This window comes from Chaetura pelagica, unplaced genomic scaffold, assembly GCF_000747805.2.
Source record: "Chaetura pelagica isolate M959 unplaced genomic scaffold, ChaPel_1.0 scaffold142, whole genome shotgun sequence".
Lineage (NCBI taxonomy): Eukaryota > Metazoa > Chordata > Aves > Apodiformes > Apodidae > Chaetura > Chaetura pelagica.
The window spans coordinates 6700123-6717671 of record NW_009952973.1 but is presented as its reverse complement, the minus strand read 5'-3'; the positions used below and the strand labels follow the sequence as shown (position 1 = coordinate 6717671).

Sequence of the window (17549 nt, the reverse complement as noted above, 5' to 3'; positions counted from 1 at the left end):
TCTTGCTTAGCATCACATACGCCCTTTATTGGTGAAAAGGCTGCAAGATGCAGCTTTTTAGCCGTAACTGTTTTTGTTGTTTGTTTTTAATTAATATGTTAAACACCTTCCAGCAAATATCTTGGACAATAGCACTACGTATTTCTCCAGATACCATTCTGAATGTATTGTATTGTGAAGTCAAGTATAAAAACAGGCAAAAAACCCCACTTCATCAGCTGAACAGTGATCAGCTATCTACTCCCAAATTTCAAAATACTTGAATCACAGAATCGTCACGGTTGGAAAGGACCTTTGAGATCAGTGAATTCAACCACCAACCACAACCTCGGCCACTAGAGCACGCAAAGAAGTGCCACATTTACACGGTTCTTGAATACCTCCAAGGATGGTGACTCAGCCACCTCCCAGGGCAGCCTGTTCTAGTGCTTGACCACTGTTTCAGTATGGAAATTCTTCCTAATATCCAATCTAAACCTCCCCTGCTGCAACTTCAGGCCATTTCCTCTGGTCCTATCACTATCCACTTGTGAGAAGAGGTCAACACGCATCTCCCTACAAGCTCCTTTCAGGCAGTTGTAGAGGGAGATGAGGTCTCCCCTCAGCCTCCTTTTTTTCAGACTAAACAACCCCAGTTCCCTCAGCCGCTCCTTGTCATACAATGTTGATACCCTTCACCATCTTGGTAGCTCTCCTCTGGACACAATCAAGCACCTCCATGTCCTTCTTATAGGGGGCCAGAAATGAACACAGTGCTTGAGGTGCAGCTTCATCAGTGCCAAATACAGGGGCACAATCACTTCCCTACTCCTGCTGGCCACACTATTCCTGATACCAGCCAGGATGCCACTGGCCTTCTTGGCCACCTGGGCAGACTGCTGGCTCATGTTAAGTCAGCTGTCAACCAGCACCCCTAGGTCCTTTTCCTCTGGGCAGCTTTCCTTCCCCAAGAATGAAGTCTCAAGGTCACTCTTCATTGACAGACCAATAGCATTTTATGTCCATATTAAGGCATTCAGGGGTAAGAAAATCAGTGTTTTCTGACCACCATAAGAGTTTTGCCTGATGAATTACTGAGAGATGATAATCTCTTCTTTAGTTTAGGAGTTTGATTTGTCTCAAGCATAACAAAATTTCTGTTTTGATCAGAAAAAATTGTCAAAACGGGAAAGTCAGATAACAAAGAATAATAGAATCTGCTGTAAGTTATAACAACTGGAAGAGAATTGACAAAGAGTAAAAATAAAACACCAAACTATTTAAAGTTACAAAATGAGACATTGACAGAAATGCATTATGAAACATTCAGCAAACGTACATACCTACAGACTCAAAGACTTAATAATCTTAATAATCTTTCTTTGAAGGGGATGATATATATATTTTACTCAGGACACATCACACATTTCTATTAATTAAAAACTCGTAAGTTCAGAGTTATCCCTGGCTAATAGATTAATTCTAGTGACCAAGGGTGTCATTTAAAATGCACATTTTCTTAAATTATCAGGAAAAGCCTGCTTTCACCTGGGGGCAGAAATGGAAGTATATTTCATTCAGAAGTGAAAAAGACAAGGGAAATAATGGTTTTGAAGGATTACAATCTGATGCTTTGAACTCCACAATTTGCAGTCTAGTCTTTCCCCAACATACAGCATAGGCCTGTTTTCTTCCTATTTCTTCACAAAGTTATCATTACTAGTTTTATCTGGCATGGCTGTAGAAATCCCAAAAATATGCAACAAACTTTATTTGCAGACCATTTTTAGAACTGGAACATGCCAATACTTGGTCTTGTAAAAAGTCAAAATACGTGACTATTCCTGCTGGCACTACTAGGCCTACATAAAAAGACTAGTAGAGTAACTGTTTCTAGGAGGAACAGTTTCTGAAAAATAAGCAGTAAACCTTGGAAGCTAATACAAAATAAAAATTTATAAGTAAATACTACTGTATGTAAAGATGGATCTGAAAAACTGAGCAGAGAAATGTGATTAAAAAAATATCCAATATGCTTTAGAAGAGGTAAAATGTTTGTTAACTTCTTTGTATGAGATGAAACACTTTTTCTCGGCTTTCATAATTGCTGAAGAAAAACAATGAAATCTATTACAGATATTTATACATTGAAAGTCTAAACTGTTTGTTTTGACAGCTGTTTTCTTCACTTTCCAAACCAGATCACTTATACAATATAGTGATTCTTATTACTTGGTTGTGTTTAAGTTATTAACGCTAACCAATTAAATACCATTTTAATTTCAGCTATGATTAGATATTTTTAGCAAGCAAACACTAGTGACAGTGCCTGATAATACATTTTGCTACATGCTAAAGCGTCAAGATTCTCCAGATTCAGATCTTTAACTGCTGTAAAAAAAAACACAACAAACTTGGGGATAGAATTCAAATCCCAAATGCTTCTGGATGACTTCCAGTTTGGGGAGATAAGATACCTATGCATGTGTGTGAACACACAACAGGAACACTCAACAAAATTCCACTACTAACCCCAGATGGTATCTTGCCATGGCCAAGTTATTATAGTCCAGTCTCAATGGGTAATTTCAAAGATGACTTGTTTGCAAAGATGACTGTTGTGCAAAAATTTCCTCAAATCTTCAGCTTCACTCCTGTCTAACTTAATCCAACAGTACATGTCCTCAGGTGATATAGATCTCCATGGCTCTGATATGCCTTAATGAAATTACACTTACAGCTAAAAGACACACATTTTTGGAAGGGCAAGGTCTTAAACTCCGCTCTTTTGAAGAACATTAGGAAGTGCAAGGTTTGGCAAGAAAGAAGCCATAATATTACACAAATGTAGCACAAAGTGGTAGTTTCACAACGAATGCATTATATTGAGATCTGAGTAAAAAAACACATGGGTAAACAGTATATAATTCATATCACATCACAACTAGGATTTGAAAAAACAGCAACAAAAACTTAAAAACACTTAGTAAATTTGCTTTTTTTCCTCTCTACCTAGCAACTTTTGTGTATCTCTGCTGTGGTTAAAAAATATACGTGTTCCATATATTTTCCACTATGCACAAACATTACAACTCAGAATAGCATTTTTTGAGAGGAGAGTGATTTACCCTTTTATAAATAAAACAAAGTCAAAGCTACCACAAAATTTTAAGGGAAAAGGCCACTCAGTTTTCATACCAAAATATAGTATTCACTTCACCTAGTCATTGTATGCTCAGAGGCACTCACAGGTACACAAGAGCAATTTTCTATACCTGAGAAGAAATGTGCCTTGAAGCCTTTTTTTGACACAGTGTTGTCAGATCTGAACTCAATTCGCATGTTGTTGTACTGAGAGGTGATAACTTCAGGCACTTCTGTACCGCAGAATTTACCATGTAGTTTAGAATCAGAAGAAAGGCCACTACGAATCTCCACATAATCATATTTGCAAACCTGAGAAGAGAAAGAAATTTTGGAGAGGGCAACCGAAAGAAAAGCATGACATTACTATTTACAAATAGAAGAACTTTGATTGGTATATGCTGAATAGTAATAATAATAATAATAATTTTTTTCACTTTGTGAAAGTTATTCACAAATGTTAACTGATTTTTGGTAAGAATATTTTAAAGTCACTAAGGCATAGCTATACTATGCATTACATTCAAAACTATATTTTGACAGATATACACATACTGATCTGTATTTAGTATCTAAATTTCAACATACTTTGTAATGTTTCCATAAAATTCCAGTGACATTAGACTAGAATCTAGAACTATTAACCTTAAAAATTATACCTATCTCTGCACTGTAAACCACATATCCAGAACCTACAAACCTTCTACTGATTTTTAAAAGATGTATTTAAGACATATTATTTTATTTACAAATATATAAAACTGTACAATTAAAACTGTATCTTTCTATAAGAGTAACATCGTTATAATTTGGAGGTCTGATGCATATAATTTTCATTAAAAGGTTAAAAACAAAACAGAGTAAAACAATATAATATAAAAGCCTTATCCAAGGCCTCCTACTCGTGATAATACTTTCAATGCATAATCCCTTGGCCAACCTAAAGCCTTCTACCCACAAACTTCTAAGCTTCTTAGGCTCAGCTATCAATCATTTAATCAAATATGTCCCAGTTGACTGCAATTAATAGCTTAAGAGAACACAGTGGCCAGGAGGATTCATACAGAGCTTAGATTGTCTATTAAATCCAAGTTGTATTTGATAAATCACAATTTCTAGTCAAAGAAGAAATGTCAGAGGAACTGGAGGAGAACTATAGAGTAGGATGTTTTGGCCTTTTTTTCTCTCTTTTCCTAGGAAATATTATTTTCAACATTTTCAATTTTTAAAAATACATACATTCTAGATAGAGATTACATTTGCATTGTTACGGGAAAATTTTTATGTGTTGCAGAGTTGGAAAGAGACTAATTCAGTTGAAACTACATTTGCACAATATAAAGTATAGAAAAATTTATAAAACTTGAGTTACTGCCACATGCTGATTTATATTCATGCTAAGAAAAAATCATATTAATGCATGTAATTTTCAAACATGATTCACAATGTTCATAAATCCCAGCAACTTCAGCATTACATCAGTGGTGAGTTTTGATGGTTTCATGGCTTTAGATTAGAAATTAAATGTAATTTTGGAAAGGTCTTACTTCCTTCATACAGCAGTATATTAAAAACAAATAACAATAGGTTAAAGGTAAGATTAAGATTTTAAATGGTAAATGTAAAGTATTAACATTGTAATATTGGACAAAACATATTAAGCAAATATACCAAAATCAGAGCGTTTTCTAAGTGTACATATTTTATGTCTGCACTCAAGACAACATCTTAGAACATTCCAGGTATTGTATTTATATTTCTGATTTCACAGGTACCATTATTAGTACTACAACTCAATAACATAAAGCTGAAACTAATTTAGTAGGCACAGGAGACGGTCAAATGAAAGTTCTAACTGTTGAAAAATATTATGTATATATATTTCATATCTGCTGAGGTTATGTGCCTTTATGACCCTGGAGGCAGCCCAGCTCAAACACTGCTGCAGTTCTTTATTTCTGGTGCTGCTTCCTTTAAAATATTCCTCCATGAAATACTTGTGATTTAAATGCTTCCTTGCTCCATCACTAATCAGAGTTTATGTATATTCTTTGTAGTCATAGTCTGTAAAGATGATTTGGTTTCTCCAGATTTTCTCCTCTTGAATTCTTTCCAACATGCCTCAGTCATTTGCTCTGTTTTACTTTGTTGATAAAAAAGTCAGCTGAGATTCAGCAGAGAACATTTCTTTTCAATTTCTTGTACTACATATACATTTAGATGATATGTAAAAGAGAGCTAATTCTCTGCATGTTTGTTTTGAAAGAACCCAGAAACAGTCCCAAAGTGAAAATAAGAATATCTATGGATATCGTCAGCATATAAACAGTCAGCAAGGGGTTTATAAGACAGTATCTATTTTTGAACACTCATGAAACTGTTCAGAATGTAACAGAATGTGCATCTCTTTGTTTGGAGTTACTTACTTCATTCCCTTCTAACTCAAAAAACTCAAACTTCATTGAAATTCGGTATTGCGTTGGGGCAACCACCTGCCACACACAGTTTTTGTTTGGAGGATACTCTTTGGGCCACCCTGGTGTGGTTATAGTCCCATTTAGCTTTGTCAGGAGTCCTCCACAAGCAGCTGTAAAATTAAAGGGGAGAGCATCGTTTCACCAAGTTTTACTATAAACAGAAGCACACGGAGAAGATTCAGTCCATTCATTACTTACACTGCTGCAATGCCCAGACAGACTAATCAGAATCTTGTTTTATCATGCCTGGTGCAAACAAAGAGAAAGAGACAGCCCCTATCTTGAACAGCGCACAGGTTTGCAGGCAGAGATAAGTTTCAGGACTACACAAAGCCTTATCATATTCATTCTTTTCCCTTCCCTCCAGAGACTCTGGTTATTCTCTCACAGCCTTTCCCATGCAAGTCCGCTGACCTCACCGCCCTCCCCAAGACCTTGACCACCATTCTTCTGACAGACTACTGAAGATGTGCTTTGCATTTCCTCAGCTTCTCTGCATGATTTTTGATCCAGAACCAGCCCCACCTGTCTCAGCTCATACAGCTGTATATGCCTCCCATTACCTACCAGACATGATCACTTCCTTGGGATAGCAGTTGTGTACTCTTGGGTCACAATATCTTTCGCTGAAGTATGGATGTTCAAGTAATAGAGAAAACATCTATTCAGCATATATTTGGAAATAATACTCACCTCCTTACAACTGAGAAATACTGTACTATGATTGTGAATGCAGTTCAGATACTAAAGGATGAACACATTAATCTCTTCCATCTGTGGACTTCTTTTTCTTTTCTTTTTTATTTTTTTTTTAAAAGGAAAGTAATGGGATTTGCAGGAGTTCTTTATCACGGTCTGCTTCATTCATAGTATTACAGCACTGTGACAGCACTGGAAATTATCCACAAATCTCTTCTGAAAGAGCTAGTGAGGGAAGCTCAACCTTCTCCTGACTGCTCTGTGCTAGCATTGAATGCTCTAAAAACTGCCTGTTCCTATCTAGCTGATGGTTTCACACACTACATCTACTTGATCTAACACACCTGACCTAAACTCTCCAGTTTCTGTGTCTGGGCACACTTGGCCAAGCCAGGCACATACCAGTCTTCCTCCTGACATCTGGTTTTCCATGCAGAAGACTTCTTGATGTACACATAAACGTAATCTGACAAGGGTGGGGGGACTAACACCCTGGGTCACACTTCAATGTGACAAAAAAGACCAGGCACAGGTTTACAGACCACAGTCAGGTAACACAAGTTATACGTGCCCCCCCAGATGATCCAGTCTGGGTCAGTACAACTACTGCTAGTTTTCAATTTCTGCTTTTCAGCGTCACTCCATTGCTCCTTCAAGCAACAGTGGGAAACGTGGAAATACTGAAAAAAATCTTAAAGCTTTCTAATATGCTGCCAGCAGGACAGATTTGGATTAGACCAGCATGAAGCAATTTTCTGTGCATGTCAACCTTGCAGTGAAACATTGGATAGAGTTTATAAGCTTCTACTCTGGCATAATGAGTATATTAATACAGCCAGGTCACCCCTCAAATTTCCAAACTATAACAAGGACATGATGTTACTGCAACTACACAGTGATTATAACTCAGCAGTCCTGAGAAGAATCTATGTACAGGGAGTGCTAACTCACATGGAACAAATGTAGGGATAACTTAGGATTTTTTTCTCCACACTGCACTGCACAACTTCAAGCAACTCCTCTTTGCCAGACCTGCTTTAAACTTTGAGTGCTGAAGAGGTTTTCCTTCTCTTTTTTTCAGAGGCAGAGGGAAGAGTTTTCTGAAAGACAGGTAATCTTCCCTAGCATTCTGACCCAGGTCGGCAAGCAGACTAAACCAAATTCCTTACATAAATTTGGGCTGATTATCAGAGGTCCAGAGATCAAACCTCTGTCTTCATGGCCTCCCTTAGAGTAACCTTAGTTTCTGCATATTGCTTAATATGCAGACATCTAAATAAATTGTTTTTCCTGTGTGTTCTTCATTATTACAGTTGGGGTGGGGAAGATGTGGAAAACAACAAAAAAAACCAACTGACTCAATGAGAGCCACAACCTAACATGCCTGTAGACTATGACTATCACCACCTGATACAAACACACATCCAAACAAACAAAACCCACCCCATAAAAGCACTAGCAGAAGAACACAAAATGCAAAGAAACGATGCAAATCTAACTCAAATTGTGAAAAAACATGAATTAAAGCCAAGAAATTGGAAAAAAGAGAGTCCAATGAATCACAGAAGAAAACTGTAACTCTGAGCACTCTAATTTCCAAACTTTATTCACTACTCAAACAGATGAACTGAGATAAGAAAAATTTGTACTATCCCAGAATACACTGGTATTTATGAATAATAATAAAGCAGTAATAATAATAAAGGTGCATAGTAATCGAGAGCTTTTGCTTCTTTCCTTTAATATGAAATATGTACAGAATGCAAAAGCTTATCTCAGTCCAATCCTGTGTTTCCAGACTTGCCCTTACCAGGTTTTTATTTCTTCAAATGATTATTTGAACATAGTTTGCTCAGCCCAGAATGTATGATTTGTTTCCAGTAAGAAAAGTCTACAATTTGATCAGAAGAGAGGCAGCTTTCTCTGAGCTTTAAACTAGAATAAAAGACCTTGCTCTTCTAATATGCTAGCTTCTCACACCCCAGTCAGCGATGGTCAGGGGGTCATTAAACACTCTGATTATGAGACAGCAGCACATTGTTCTGCTTATAATTGTCTCTTTATGCATGGTGGGAGACTTTGCTTTAATGAGTATGAATAACGTAATAAGTGTTTTGAGAAGGTATGAAGTCATGCTTTGCATAGCTTCTTATCAATTAACAGCAAAACCTGAAGAGCTAAACTAGTGACAGGCATTGGATGAAGATGACTGCCTGGGACAGACATTGCTCTGGAAGCACTACTTGAATGCAAGCTCTGGCTTTCCAGTCTTAGTTCCACAGATCTCCCATTGCCAGGGCAGAGCATATGGCAGGTGTAGTATTTCACCCACATGATGGCACCCCATGGGAGTGCTTCGGGAGCCCATAACACAGGAACCCACTGTACCTTCACAACTCTTTTTGTCAGGACCAAGTTCATAGCCAGGATCACAGGCACACTGGTAACTGCCCAGGGTATTGACACAGCGCTGCTCACAGCCTCCATTGTCAGGTTTGGCGCATTCATCTTCCTCTGCCAAGACAGGGAGGAATGCAACAAGGTGTTAAATAATTACCTTCCTCAGCTGTGATTGCTGGATCAATATTAACCTAGAAAGCTGTAAGCATGGCTTTATACAGTGTACTACATAATGCACTGTGGTTGCTGACTATAGCATTTTCAAATGCTAAGGATACCTGCAATGGAGAAAATAAAAAGATTGTCCTTTGTCCTTATGGGTGGTGTTTTTTACAATACCTACTGACAGCTACAGACCTAATGTATAAGCAGTTTGTGGGCAGCATAATAATTCAAGCAGCCATAATCTAAAGGTTGTATAAAGTATTGAAAGAAAGACTCAATATCCACATCAGGGTCACTTGAAGGGCGCTTTATCTCCCACAGAATCAATTTGTGCATTATCCCGAATTCATACTCAAAACCAGATTAACAGAATCCTCAAATCTCAGGTTTTCATGCTACTGATATTAAAGGGAACAAGATGCATCAGAGATCGGGGAGGTAAATAATGCATTATCCCTACTAGCTCTAAAATATATCCACAAGATTGATTGTTAAAATACTTCTCAGATGTGGAAATACACCAGGACATGGAATTTCTTCAGAATAAAACAGAGCTCCCACTCTCATGTCTACAGATTTCAAGGTTGCAATAGTGTACAGTGAGAAGTAACAGCTGGGGTGAGAAAAGCCCCAGCTTACAGCTTTTCAAAAGAGCAAAAGGTTTCTCCTGGTGGCACGACCAGTAGTTCGGGTGTCGCCATGACCACATCACTGCTAGTGGCTGTCTGTGCCACGGGCAGCACAGGGCAGGAATTACACACTCCCCACGCACCAGCTGCTGTAGGTGTAGCTGCAATTGTATGACACACACACCTCCCAAAACTGGAGGAAGACTGTGAGGCCACCATTGGTTGCTGTATGTTTTCTCTGTTGTTATTATGGGGTTTTTTCTTGCTCATTTTCTGTGTAATAAGCCTGATGCAGCAAAAGAATTACAAAACCCACAACATTTATTAAAAAAAAAAAAAAAAAAAAAAAAAAAAGACCTTAACAGAAAAACCCAATTGTCTATTGTGATTATAATATTTAACTTTATATTTGATAACACAATATATCCAAATACCCAATGTTTAAAATATTAGGTATGCTTCAAAGTTTTTTTCAAAATTAAGCTGATTATTTCAACCTGGAGAGAGTAGGGAGTTGCACTGAACATGTTCCTTCATTCTTTGGACATATTTTACAATAAGACAGAAATACTCGAACAGTTTTGATTTGATAAAATGGCACACCTAGGTAAAAAATATGCTGGAGATAGTGCAGAACTGATGTTAGAAAAAATAGGTTGTAAAATATTTTTCATATCCTGTAATAATTTTGCTAGCACAAAGCCAAGTGATAAGCAGTTCACAGCTGCCAAAATACGTTTTAACATTTACCTTTAAAGAAGTTAGCTGCAAATCCTGCTTTGTTAACAGTTCCATCAGAAACAAACTTCATCCACAGAGTATTAGAGGTAGATCTAATGTCTTCTGGCTTGTCATAGCCACAAAAGTGACCAATTAAAGGACTGTTTTCATTTGTTCCATCTCGAATTTCCAAGTAGTCATATGCACAGTTATCGTGTCTTTCAATCTGTAAAAAATATATTTGAAGTGACCTATTTAGCTTGACAAAAATATCAAACATCAGATAGTTAATAAACAGAATAGAAAATTTTCAAATTTAAGGTTAGGGTTCTTTGTTTAGGGTTCAAACATCAGGAATTTGAGAAAAAGCATCACTAGACGGCTTTTAACTATACAAGTTTTCTACAAGAAGAAATTATTTTAAGATTGTTACACAGGATACAAGAGTCTAACTAGAAAAAGTAACTAAAAAAGACACTCATCTGTATCCCAATGTTCTGTCAAACTCCTACTGAGTTCAAGTACTCTTTCCTTATATATGCTCAAGCACACATGATTGTTGGTTCAATAACTAAACAGGTCAGAAATATCAATTGGTTCTGCAGCACAAAAACCCTCTATTTTTATTATTATGCTAAGATTTTTAGACATTATCAACCTGTGCTGTTTCAGGTGATGATCGATATTTTATTTTCTTTATCTTCAACACAGTGCAAAATTTTGCATCTGTCACTACCCACTAATGTTGCAGGGTAACTGTAAAAAATTATATTGCATTAAGAGTATGGGGTAGCTGCAGAATTGGATCCAAGCACACTTCTAAAATTATCAACTAATACATAGCCAATAGAACAGATGAAAAAAAAACCCCAAAAAACAATAACCGATCATTCTTATACTTCTGCAGCTGATGTATCTGGTTTCTGTTGCACAATTCCTTATGTCAGGTGTGTTTTGACTTTCTAGGTCAATGAATTAATCTTTGCCATACTGATGGAGAAACCTACTGAAACCAGAACATCTGAAAATATGCCTTTCATTTAAGTGTCCTGCCAGATGACATCCAACCTTAGACTAATATGCGAGTGTACATTTCAACTTGGGTAGCAAGTCTTGTGCTCTTTACATAACAGTATTTGCAGAGTTAGTCAGAGTGGGAACTGCAACAAAGACGAACATAGCAACCCAAATACGATCCTATCTGGAGCCTAGATAATTTGTGATACCTGCCTTTACTGAGAGAGTGTCTTTCCCAACAGAATTAAAATCCTCTTGATCTGGGTCATTTTACTGCAGGATTACTTCACAATACTTAAATAATGTAGCATCTTAGCTGTAAAAGAATTCACTAAATCCAAGCATTCAAAAATAAATCCTCTAAGAAAAGTATTGTTCAATTAAGTGGCTGAATTTTGAGGTGGGGGGAAGAGGTACCACAGTCAGGGAGAAGGGGCTGGAGAAGCGTCAAATTTAATTCAGCACATGCAATTTCTGTTACAATGACAAGGAAGTAAAAATGAAACCAAATCCAGAAAAATCCACATCTTATCTTTGGACAGAGGTTTTCTTGCGCAAAAGCTGCACAGTTTGTACAAGTGGTTGCTGATACTCTGCCCTAATTGTGCATTATGACCAGCACTAAGCTCACTAACCACCACAGAGTAAGGAGCTTTCATTTAACACATTAGGATTTCTGCTTCTTTTATGTAAGAGGGAAAACTGGGGAAAGGGACTGTTTGATTTTATTCATTTGAATGGCATCAAAATATGGCACTTACACACAAAATTGGTCTGTCTTCTTTCCAACTTTCCAATTCTTCAAGTATTTACATACGTAATTTTCTCCCACTCACTTCTCATGATCCATGCTGCCATTTACTCTGATTTCTTAGCTGTTTGCTCGGGAATTGCTTTGGGTCAGAGTTTGGGAAATGAGTGAGAAAAGAGGATCTGGGGCCCAAACATCCATTGCTGACTTAAATGGCATTTTATATGTTTGCAACTAATGTGGCCAGGCAGGAGTCTACCTGAGCACTGGTAAGTTTTTGACACTTTAATACTGATTCTAAATTTTCATTAATCTAAATAATAATGTTTAAACACGATACAATTTTCCAGTTTGAAACTAAGTCTGCCTTGTTATCTCAGTAAAAATCATATTGCACGCAGAGGTAGAAAGAAGTGACCTGGTCCAAAGCTCACTAATAACAAAGAAGGAATTACGTATTTTCCCCACACATTTCTGTAATAATTTCAAAACTCAGGACTTTTAATTAACATATGTCTTGTTCCATGTTCCATGTTTTCCATGTTCTACGGGGCAATATGACAAATCTGATTTTTCAAAGGCCAAGTGCAGCTCTGAGTTACATGTACCAAATTCCCATTGAGATTGTTAGTGTCTTTTCTGAGAATCACTCTACTTTTGGCAGAAGACAAGTTAAAAATACACTTTGTACAACAGTAAGTTGCTAGACTTTCTAAGATAACAAAAATCCATCAATTTGCAATGTACTATAGATTTTCATTAATACAAAAGGTAGCCATTCTACCACATTATTTTATTTTTATTGTAATACTACTGCAAACAATGCCATTATTACCACCAATTTTATTATAATAAGGGATTAAATCATTACACCTGTATATAAACTAACAGATAAGCACTGCATTTTTGAGAAATTATAACTGGCATTAAGGCACTTGGTAACAAATTAAAAAGAACTAATACAAAATGTGCTTTGCTTATGTGTATTTCAGGTTTTAAAATGTTGTGGTACTGTCACCTGGGAACACTGTCATTCAAACATCTATTACACTTGCGATTAATTATTATTATTAATAATACACTCTATCTGCAGAAAGATTAATGGGGCCACTCAAATGAAGAAGATTAATATGGCTCAGCTCTACAAACCTTCTGGCTTGCCTTAGCTTATGAGACTGCATATCAACAGAAGTTCAAAAAAATAATTATAATACAAAGACTGCTAATTCTCAAAGAACAATATAATAAAGGTGACTACAACAATGAACCAAAAAGATGGGAGCTACCAGTCCCAACATCACTGTGTTCATCTAGATACCAAAAACTGTAGCTGCCCATCAGGCAGCCAAATAAGAAAAATACCACACTCAGAAAATGCGTTGCCCACAGCAGGCAAAACAAGATGACTCATTGATACAGTTTGAAATTGTCAGCTTCTCTAGTGCTTTTATTGTGGAGTGAAGGTTATTTACACAGTTATTTTCTCTAGCATTACATATGGATAATGAGAATTCCTCTTACTTAACTGTACCTTTCAAAAGGCAGAGAAGTAATTTTCTCACAAACACACTGCAATAGCTCTGGCCTGACATTTATTTTTTTTTTTATCTCAGCTGGCACAAAAAACTGTGATTTTTAAACAACTTCTTGTTTTATTGGGCAGTGCACCAAGTATTCAGTCCAGAGAGGGACTTAGTACCAAAAAACAGAACACCTACATTCAGGCACTTGGACCTGAAGTGGAAATCAGACCCAATGGTGAATGTCTAGGCAAGGCACACCAGAACAGTTTTCAAAGCAACTCTCCCTTTCAGGAGGAAGGTCTGTAGATGAGCCAGTAAGAAACACTGCAGAGGCAGATATAACAGTAGTCTTGTGCCTTTCTGGGGCACCTCATTTGGTGCTCAAGGTCATCCTGCCACTCTGTGATCAGAGCTCAGACTCTCCCTGGAAAGTGTGTGCCTTTCAAGTCTCTACCGTCAGAAATTACTTATTTTCTCTTTCAAAACATCTAACAGAGGCATTAACTTGAGATTTGAGACACACAACTGTACTTCTGTTTCCTCTTTCTTCTTACGAGGTGTCAGTCCACATGCTTCACCTCTAGAGAGTGCCCTAATACTAAACAGCCTGAGGGAAAAAATGGACATTTCCTCTTGCAGCCTTAACCACTTGCCTACTAAAGTGTGTTCTCATCTGCTGGTCCTTGTCAAACTGTGACAACTTCTAATTATTTTCTATACAGTGAGGCATGAACATGCCATCTTCACACGTGCAAATATTCCATAATTCAGTGATTAGGAAAAGTCCTGAAAGATCAGAAGAGATAGAAGTTTGATGCTTCCAGGTGTTATTGAACTGTGGTCAGTTCAAGTGATGATGTACCGTGCACATAGACCAATGCTGAGCACCTGCATGGAGATCAAATACTGTGGCAAGTCTCCTATGCAGAGGCATAGTGCCATGTCTCTTGGAATCACACTAAAAAATACTGATCACCAATGGCAGACTAAAAAAGCTCTACATCTAGTCAACTGCATAAAGTTACTAAAAAACCTGTTCATTTTCAACAGTGCTTAAAAGAGAGACTGACATCCTATGTTAAGTAATCTTGAGCAAGGCCATGTAGAGACTGAACAACAGTTGGAAAACTGGGCAGGGAGAGCTGATCTTGTCTGCACTAGGACTTACATTAATTCAGGATACAAAAAAAAAAAAAAAAAAAAAGGTAAAATGAAGTAAAATCTCTGAAATTATTAAAATTTCCATTGTTTATATACATATTTGCTGATCAAATCCCAAACCCTTGTTATCTCACCTATCCTTTGGCATAGCAAAAATGTGCCATGCCTTTGAAGTCTGCCTGTCAGACTAAAACTACAGGTTGGAAATTATATTCTTGTTTACTATACTTATCTTTATATCTATGTGCACCATAAAGTCAAAACATTTAAATTTTTTAAAGGAGCATCCATGCCATTACTTCTGAAGCATATGCAAATAAAACAAGAGAACTCAAAGTATGTTGCTATATGTATCTATCAACTTCAGTGTATCATGTATGCATAAAAAAGACATCGGTAATTTCTTATACTATAGTTTACCACTGTTTAGCAATATTATACACAGAGAGATGTATAATAAAGACAGACAAGTATGACTCACCATGGCTTTTTTCTTCCCTCTCTAAATATAGGTTTTTAAACTGAATTTAAGTAGACTATTTTGTAGGGGTTTTTTTCCCTTGAAATAAAAGCCAAAAACCACAGTGGTTTCTTTCCAGATAGACATTCCTTTTTAACAATAAGATTAAGCAAAAATAAAGAATCTGTTTTATTTAACAGAATATTAAAGCAGCCTTACTCAACTGGATTATGTATTTGCTAAACTGCAACTCCTGCCAGTATTTTAAATATTTAAATTCAAATATAATAGAAAACATGAAAGCTTAATTTTGCAAATTTTTGGAGAAAGGAAGGTTTCATGGAGAGCAATATTAAATTCTGAACCTCATTTTTCATATAGAATTCTTAAATTCTTTCACAGGTTTATGGGGATTCTCTTAAATGTCACGGACACTTATCTACTACGTGCATTTCTGAGATGAGTCAAAAGGCTTTACCTCAAATGCTTGAAAGGTTAATCCTACATTGTAGTTTTCTGACACTGTTATTTTCCACACACATTCCTTCATTGGTCTGTAGTCATCAGGGTAATTAGGAGACTGGATCTGGCCTTCATTTTTGTGGATTTCACCTCCACAAATAGCTGATAAAAGCATAAAATTCTTATTGTTAATAATGACATTTTCTATTCCCTATGCCCTAACTGACATTTTATTCTCTGCTTTTTAAAACTAACGATAGTATTATTCTGTGGAAAACTCAAAAAAGTCTACCAGGGACAAGTTCTTGAAAACACAATCCAATTAAAGAATTATATATATTTCATGTAGCTAATATAATTCAGCATTTCTAAGAGATTTAAACATGTCTACATAGTTCAGGAAGACTGAAATCAATACATTTTACAGATTAAATTTAAAAGGTCAAAATAATTAGCTTTTACTTTTTGTTCACCTTTGAAATAGTTTTGATAAACATTCTTCATTAATATTAATCAACCATTAGAAAATGACAAATGAGACAGAAAATTAATATTTTATAATGATCTATACATTTTAACATACACTCTATCACATCAAGCTTACACTGAATTTTAAGAAGCAGCTAATATAAATAAAAAATATTTTAATGGAAAGTAAATGCACTTTTCAGGGTCTATACTGATGATCATGTGAAGATCTGTGAATATCAATTAAATCATACAATTTACTACCATAGATTCAGTATTTAAGAAAACAGACCATTTTAAACAGGTGAATGTTTACTTGCTAATATACTCCATGTGGGGGAGTATCTCAAGTAATCCCAGAGCATATGGTAAACTGAGGTCAGATTTTTCTAAGAATAAACAGAAAGTACTCAAAGAACTCCTTCCACACACTAAGCACAAGGATATGCATGTTTATTTACTTAAACTACTGGTAAAAAAAGCTTATGAATATTATCAGTGATGTCCCTGGAAAACAGGTCATCTGAAATCTGATCACTGAGTAAGTTTCAAAATATAAATTGCCACCTACTCTCTCTGTTAATAACAAAATAGTAATTTCATAGTAGGCTATTTCAGACTTTTTATTTAATATCCAAAGGTATCCAGTTAATATTTTTATTCCATAGTCAAGCCATTTTCAATGCTGTAAGAGGCTTACCTTCATAAAATGCTGCAAAACCTTTCCCAACCCAGTTGCTGCTGCTGCGGAACTCGATCCACATCCTGCTGTCAGAGGATGCGAGGACTTCTGGCAGTTTGTCACCACAAAACCTCCCTAAAAACATGCAACCAGTAACTGCATTTTCTGCCGCCTCTGAAGCCAAACGCTGCAAACATTTATACAAGTGTTTAACATTGTAAGCAGAAGCAGCATAACCAACTCAGTGGAAATATTCAGATGCTTATGGTTAAGCATACGTATTTCTGCAGACCAGGACCTAATACACAAAGATTTTGTTATAAAGCTTTCAGTACCTCTTTTCATTGCAGTAAGGCTGACTAGTCTAAGCATAAAACCTCAGGGGAATTAAGTAGAAAAATTACTGTTATAGATTGTTTCTACACATACAAACACAGGCATTTCGGAGAGGAAAGTCAGTACTAATCTTAAGAGAGGAAGATGATCTAGGTCACAATCATAATGCTTATTGCTTATTTGGTCTCTAAGGACTAAAGAGATTTAAAAACTAACATCCAAATGATCCTAGACTATATTATCCTCTTAAATTTTGTCCCGGTAGGTGAAATTTCTGTTTGTCTAGGTGGCAGAGAAGGGAACAGCAGAAAAGGGAAACTACTCTCTGGCCTTAATTGTTTCTTCTTTCTTTTCTTTTTAACATCAAGAAAATAGGAGCTATTGTTAAAAAGCTGTCCTCTATATCTGCTTCCTTTTCTTCCCTTTTTTTTTTTTTTTTTTTTTTTTTATTTGTGTCTGTGGGCGGCAAAAATTTT

General features: G+C 36.3%; 1 protein-coding gene across 1 annotated transcript in view; it reads right to left on the bottom strand.

Moving 5' to 3' along the window:
* The window catches only part of TLL1 (tolloid-like 1), a 136381-nt gene that overhangs the window by 16873 nt on the left and 101959 nt on the right, over positions 1–17549 (bottom strand). The window contains exons 11-16 of the mRNA XM_009995931.1: positions 16756–16872; positions 15604–15749; positions 10244–10439; positions 8688–8813; positions 5550–5710; positions 3255–3435 (exon numbers count right to left, since the gene is read on the bottom strand). Of these exons, the coding sequence (XP_009994233.1) occupies positions 3255–3435; positions 5550–5710; positions 8688–8813; positions 10244–10439; positions 15604–15749; positions 16756–16872 (927 nt within the window). The remainder of the gene's footprint in view (positions 1–3254; positions 3436–5549; positions 5711–8687; positions 8814–10243; positions 10440–15603; positions 15750–16755; positions 16873–17549) is intronic.